Raw genomic sequence first — 6,000 nt, 5'->3', positions numbered from 1 at the left:
TGGCTGATGTTGTTGTTGTTGTTGATGTGTTTGCTGCTGCTGATGTTCCTCTGGGCGGCGGTGGTGGGGGGGGGGGTCCCGCCTGTTAACATTGCTGTTAACAGGCATCGTCTGGCTGCCGACGTAATTGTAGTTGTCGTTTTTGTGTTTGATGTCGCTGTTTGTGTGCTGATGTATGTCATCATTGTATTTGTGGTTGTGGTATTGGCTGTGTGCATTGCATTTGGAACCGCTGCTGTGGCCGATCGAGCGGGGTTTGTGCCATGGCTGTGGTTCGAGTTCGAACTCGCTCCCGAACGGGCACTCGAGCATGAATCTTTGTGTTGGCTGCTGTTTCGTGTAGAGGCTGCTCGAGTGCCCTCCTCGTACTGTCGCTGGTACGAGGTCGTTACCCCGCTCTCTCTTTGCGCCTTCTCTCGTTCCTTGCTGTTTCCGGCTCTCTCCACACGAAGCATCGGCATACGGTGCATCGATACGTGTATGTGTGTGTTCGTCGCCCAGGAGAGGAGACATTGAGTGGCGTCCATGCTGCCTGCTGCTGCAGTCCGCGCCAAGGGATTGGCTGGCGTTTGAACTTGCTGTTGCTGCTGCTGTTGGCGCCCTGGATGTTGCTGGTGTTGTTCTTGCTGGTGGTGGCTGCTGCTCTGGCAATGGCTGCAGAAGCGAGCTGCGCTTGCGACGCAACTCTGCACTGGCCACTCGGTGGGACAGAAGGCGGCCCCTTGCTGCCTGATTGCCGGACATCCCTTGTAGGCGCTGATGTGGGGCGCCCTGGCAATTGGCGCATTTAGGGGCGTCTGCCTTGGCTTGGCACATGCCGTGGGACGCGTGGGGCACCCCGCACACTTCATACAGACGAATGAACGCCTGCAGTAGGTGCGGGTGTGCCGAATGCCTGACATCTGTGGCACTGGGCTGGGTCCACCGGCTTGGCCTGCCTCTCAACGGTCACCAACTGGTTGCCCAGCAGGGTTAATTGGAGGCCAGCGTGGGAGCTTTCAGCCGGCTGGAGGGCTCTCTCCAACTCGCCCTGGGCGAGCGGCTGTCCATCGGATCTCCCTTTAATGGCTCTAATAAATATAACATAATAACCCAATTCGGCCATCTGATTTTTTATTAGTTGGGTGCTTGTGGAGTGGTGTAGATCTCGCACGACGATCCGAGCCCACGGTCACTCTTGTGCTGGTGTGTGTAAGTGGCCAGTCATCGCCTCGTTGCCGTCGCCATCGCCCAGGATTGCCATGATGGCATCCCTGGTAGCCATGTCGCGGGCCTGGATACGGACACCATTGCGGCTGATGAGCTTGGTGTGATAGCTACTGTTGCCCACCCTCGGTTCATTCTGCAGCTTGTCCAGAATGGGCATAATGTCGGGGGACAGCTGGCAGAATGATGGGGGGGGGGAATAATTGTCGTTGGTTGGTGCTGTCGCTGCAGCATCCGAGTTTGTCTGGCATTGGGCATACTCAGGGCGGGCAGCTGGAGCAGGCCCAACGCCGGCCGCCGCTGCTGCTGCTGTGGGTTCCTGTGCCGCAGCTACTAGTTGCATTTGCAGGTGAGTGAGGTAGAGCTAGTGGAGCATTGGCTGGAGCAGGGGCAAAAAAAACTATCATCCGCGCACTCAACGGGGCGGGATGTTAGTATGTGCTAATAGAACTAGTAATCGTACATTCATAGATCGCATTTGTAATTAATTGGTAGAGAAGATTAGATAAAAATGTGTGTGTGGGGGGGGGGGGGGGCGTTATGTAGCTTAGAGGTTGCCTTGGGTAAATTGGTGTTTCAAGTTCTTGGAGGAAGTCAAGTGTTATACAATTTGTTTGTATATATACATATATATATATATATCTATATATATGTGTGTACGTGTTTGTATATATATATTGAGAATAGCTATCGTAGATCGTAGGGGCTACATGTATATGTATATCGTACGTGTATGCGTGTATGCTGAATGTATATATATACAATTAGTTTTAGAAACTTATTTAGCAAGTAGATAGTGCGGGAAACAGACAATTGTTTAATTTATGTACATCAATTAATATTAGCAGAGAACGAAGGAACATTCAAAATTCACTATATACTCGTAAGCTGTGTGTGTGGTGTGTGTGTATGTTTGTTTGTTAGGTGTTGCAGAAAAAATGGCTTTCGGTTCGTTTCGATTCGGATTATACAGATATTTGACTCTATATGCTATATAGATTTAATATTTATCGCTTTGCTGAACAACGGAAATGTACAATACGTAGATGAGTAGATGACTTAGACCTCCGTCGACCGTGCGTTCTCATCGGAGCGTGAGGCCTTCCTCTCCCTTCCAGGGATTCGACCCGTGACCACGGCTCCTCCTCCTACTCCTGCTCCTCCGCCTCCCTGCTGCTGTAGCGCCTGCGCCTGAGCCTGCGCTTGGGCCTGGGCTTGCGCCTGGGCTTGCATTTGTGCCTGTTGCTGAAGCATTTGCTGCTGCTGCATCATGTAGGCGGCCTGCGACTGCTGCACAAAGTTGGCATGCGTGTACGCCTGCATTCCGGGCGCTGCATACACATTGTTGGGCGTGGCAATCGCCGCCGTTGGCGGCATGTTGAAACGCATCTTGGCAGCCGCCGCTGCATTGGCGGCAGCTGCAATGGCCGCCGCATTCTCCCGCGAGGCGCTGGACGTGGTGGTCGACTGGAAGGAGATGCTCATGCCGCTGTCCAGGGAGCCGACGCTGCCTCGTCGCTGGGGCTTCTCGTTGCCAACTGGAAGGAGACTCGGAATAAGACAAACGCTCTCACATATCAAAACTTGAGTCTGAGAACTCACATTGCTCGTGCATGTCCAGGAGACTGTTGCTGAGCGCACTGCGCTTCAGCTGCTGCGTGGAGTCGGCCGAGTTGCCAGCTGCCTGCTCGCCGGCTGCCTGGGAGCCGCCGCCGGGCTGGGAGCCATAGGGACAGGGACACACCTCCACATCGGCCACGCCACTATCGCGGTTCTCTGCGTTCCCCGGGGCCCGGTTGCGCGCCGACTTCTGGCGCTCCAGCTCTGCCTCGATGCGCAGCGATTCCATTTCGTCCATCTCGCTGATGGACTCCTTGAGATCCTCGGCAAACTTGCAGCGGTCGTGCTCGTTGCGGGCATTGAAGGTGATCAGGATCTTACCGTCGACCTTCTGCGACAGCTGGATGCAGAACGGATAGTTGGGCATGTCCAGCAGGGTCACCACCGTGCCGCAGAGCGGGAAGCTGTTGCGGAACGTGTACGTCACGGAGGTCTTCTTCTTGCTGAATATCTTGGTGATGACCAGCAGGTCGTTGAAGAGGAACACCTCGCGCTGGTGGACGCCCGGCCGCTCCTTCTTGTTCACGTCGGGTATCTCGTACAGGCGGCAATAGCAGACCAGCCGCCGGTGGGGCAGCGCCAGATTCGGCTTCTTGCCGACAATGGTGGCCTGCACCTTCATCACCTGGGTGACGTGGTCGCTGCCCGGCTTGAACTCGTCCGACTTGACGCGCTCATAGATGCCGCTCAGCATGTCCTTGTCAATGTCGTGGCAATCGTCGATGCCTCGCAGATTCTTGATGAAGTCCTCGACGCGCATGCGCCTTTCCGGCTTCAGATTGGGCGTGTGCAGATCCGTATTGAGCATAATGATGGCAAATGCCAGCACAAAGATCTGTAAACAAATATAAATCGGATTAGTAGGCGAACCTCCAAGGAGGGGAGGGGAGGGGAGACTCTACCGTATCGGATGATCTTAGGCGCCCCACAATGTCCGCATTGCACTCGCAGTAGCGCTGCGAGAAGATCTCCATCAGCCGCTCAATCTTCTGCGCCTCCCCGGGCATCCGGAAGTAGGCCTGGAACTTGCGCAGGGCCACGTCCACCTGGCGGCCGGACAGGTCCAGCTCCATGGCGAAGCAGCTGAGCACGGCCATGTTGAACTGGTTCTGCAGATTGCCCAGATACTCGCCGATCATCTGGCGGGAGAGGCCCTTGCGCGTGATCAGGAAACGAGCCACGCCCTGTGGCGTGTTCTCGAGGAAGCCCCTGCGGATGAGATAGGTGATGCCCTTCTCCGGCTTCTTGTTGAACAGATTGAGGCCCACGCGGTACTGCCGCTTGCGTATGGTCTCCGACATCTTGTAGTTCTGGGCCACGCCCGCGGCGGAGGCCGCTGCCTGCAGCTGCTGCTGCTCGTGCTGCTGCTGTTCGTGCTGCTCGTACTGCGCGGCGCTGGTGTGCGACGAGACGGCATGATCGTCCGTCGGCGGTACTCCGCCCGCCGCTGTGGCCGCTGCCACGGCCGCCTGCATCTGTGCGGCATAAGCTCCGGGCCCAGCAGCAGCTATGGCTGCTCCGGAGACCACAACGGCTCCACCTCCACCTCCGCTGGGCACCGAGACTGATACCGAGTCGGCCGAGTGCGTGGAGAACTGCTGGGAGCTGTTCAGGGCCGTGCCACGCTTCCACGTGTGGGGGGAGTTGCTGCGGTCCGATCCGAGGTCGCTGTTCATGTTCCGCTCCGCCGAGGTGACGCTCGAGTCTGAGCCGGAACTCTGGACGGAGGTCAGGCTGCCGTTCTCCGCCGTCTTGCAGAGCCCGTTGGTCCGCAGCAGCGACGGGGGCGGCGGTGTCTGGCGCTGCAGCAGCAGCAGCTGGCTCTGCTGCTGTGCCGTGATCGAAGAGGTGCGCTTGGGCACCTCCGGCGGAACCTTCTTGCAGCTGCCGCTGCCGCTGCCCGTGCTGCCGCTGCAGCTGGGAGTGGGCGTGGTGCTGCCGCCCTTGGGGCGCATGTAGATCTGTGCCGCCGAGTAGTAGGGCGTGTGGGGGCTGTGCCCGCTGGCGTTCACCCACGAGGCGTTCAGCGAGACGTCCGCGGAGCTGGCGTAGCTCAGGTCGTGCGGGGAGCCGTGGTAGCTGGTGTAGTAGACGGCTCCCTGGGCATTGTAGTAATGCGGCTCGGCCGCGTGCAGCAGATTCACATGCGGATGGGAGGCCATTCCGCCAGCGGTGGCTGTGGATCCCGAAATGGAAACGGGAGAGGCGCCTGCAAAAAGACAGAGGAGTTGGATTAAGCAAAGGATCCACAAGCAGGGGGAGAGAGTGATTCCTTACCCGATTGACTACGTGGTATGGGACTGCAGTCCAGCTGTCGTCGCTCCCGCATCGACAGAGAGCGCGACTTTTGATTGCCAGAATGCCCAGAGTGTGCAATGGAGGAGGGGATCTGGCGTTTAATAGAGCTCTTAGTCCAGCTGCCACCTGCCTCCTGTACTGCTTTCAATCTCCTCCGTAGATACGTATCTATGCTTTGTCACAGAGCTAACAACTATGCTATGCTATTGATTGTTGATTGATTGAGGCAAAACAAAAAGAGATCTAAACTGGAATTTTTAACAGCAGAATTTCCGTCTTTAAACGGAAGGGACATCGCCAAAATATCACCAAAGGGTCGTATCTATTCTATTAATCTGTTCCCGATTCCCTTTCAAGACACTCAATGCCTCCAAACGAGACTTATATCTTTGGGTAATCCCATAAAGAAGAGGCTCCCCAATCGTGTCCATGGTTTTCCCTTTGAGAGAGGCAATACTTACGCTGACTGTGCCCGTCCGCGCTTGGGGACATCTCCGCCATTGCGGATCGAGTTCTTCTTGTGCATTCCCTGGTACTGGTGCTGCTGCTGCTGGTGCTGCTGCATCTGCTGTAGCTGCTGCTGCTGTTGTGCCTGGGAACGGCTCAATGGCTGCTCTGGACGTCGTCGCCCAGTGCGTGGGCCAGAGGCAGCAGGCGTCTGTTTTTTTGTATGTATTGGCTGCTGCTGCTTCTGCTTCTGCTGATGTTGTTGTCCTCTTCGTCGCCCAGGAGAGGAGACATTGAGTGGCGTCCATGCTGCCTGCTGCTGCTGTCCGCGCCAGGGATTGGCTGGCGTTTGAGCTTGCTGTTGCTGCTGCTGTCGGCGCCCTGGATGTGCTGGTGTTGTTCTTGCTGGTGGTGGCTGCTGCTCTGGCA

At 56.6% G+C, this 6,000-nt stretch overlaps 1 protein-coding gene across 1 annotated transcript; it reads right to left on the bottom strand.

Moving 5' to 3' along the window:
• Positions 1 to 2,182: 2,182 nt before the first annotated feature.
• Positions 2,183 to 5,650, bottom strand: LOC113567195 (IQ motif and SEC7 domain-containing protein 3-like). The gene is made up of 5 exons (XM_026994364.1): positions 5,586 to 5,650; positions 5,104 to 5,297; positions 3,729 to 5,035; positions 2,809 to 3,661; positions 2,183 to 2,744 (listed from the first exon to the last, which is right to left on the bottom strand). Exons 1-5 carry the CDS (start codon positions 5,648 to 5,650, stop codon positions 2,266 to 2,268), a joined length of 2,898 nt encoding a protein of 965 aa, XP_026850165.1. The 3' UTR covers positions 2,183 to 2,265.
• Positions 5,651 to 6,000: the final 350 nt, after the last annotated feature.

This window comes from Drosophila persimilis, unplaced genomic scaffold, assembly GCF_003286085.1.
Source record: "Drosophila persimilis strain 14011-0111.01,24,50 unplaced genomic scaffold, DperRS2 tig00002232-arrow-arrow-pilon, whole genome shotgun sequence".
NCBI classification, from domain to species: Eukaryota; Metazoa; Arthropoda; class Insecta; order Diptera; family Drosophilidae; genus Drosophila; species Drosophila persimilis.
This window is presented reverse-complemented; position numbering and strand designations above follow the sequence as displayed.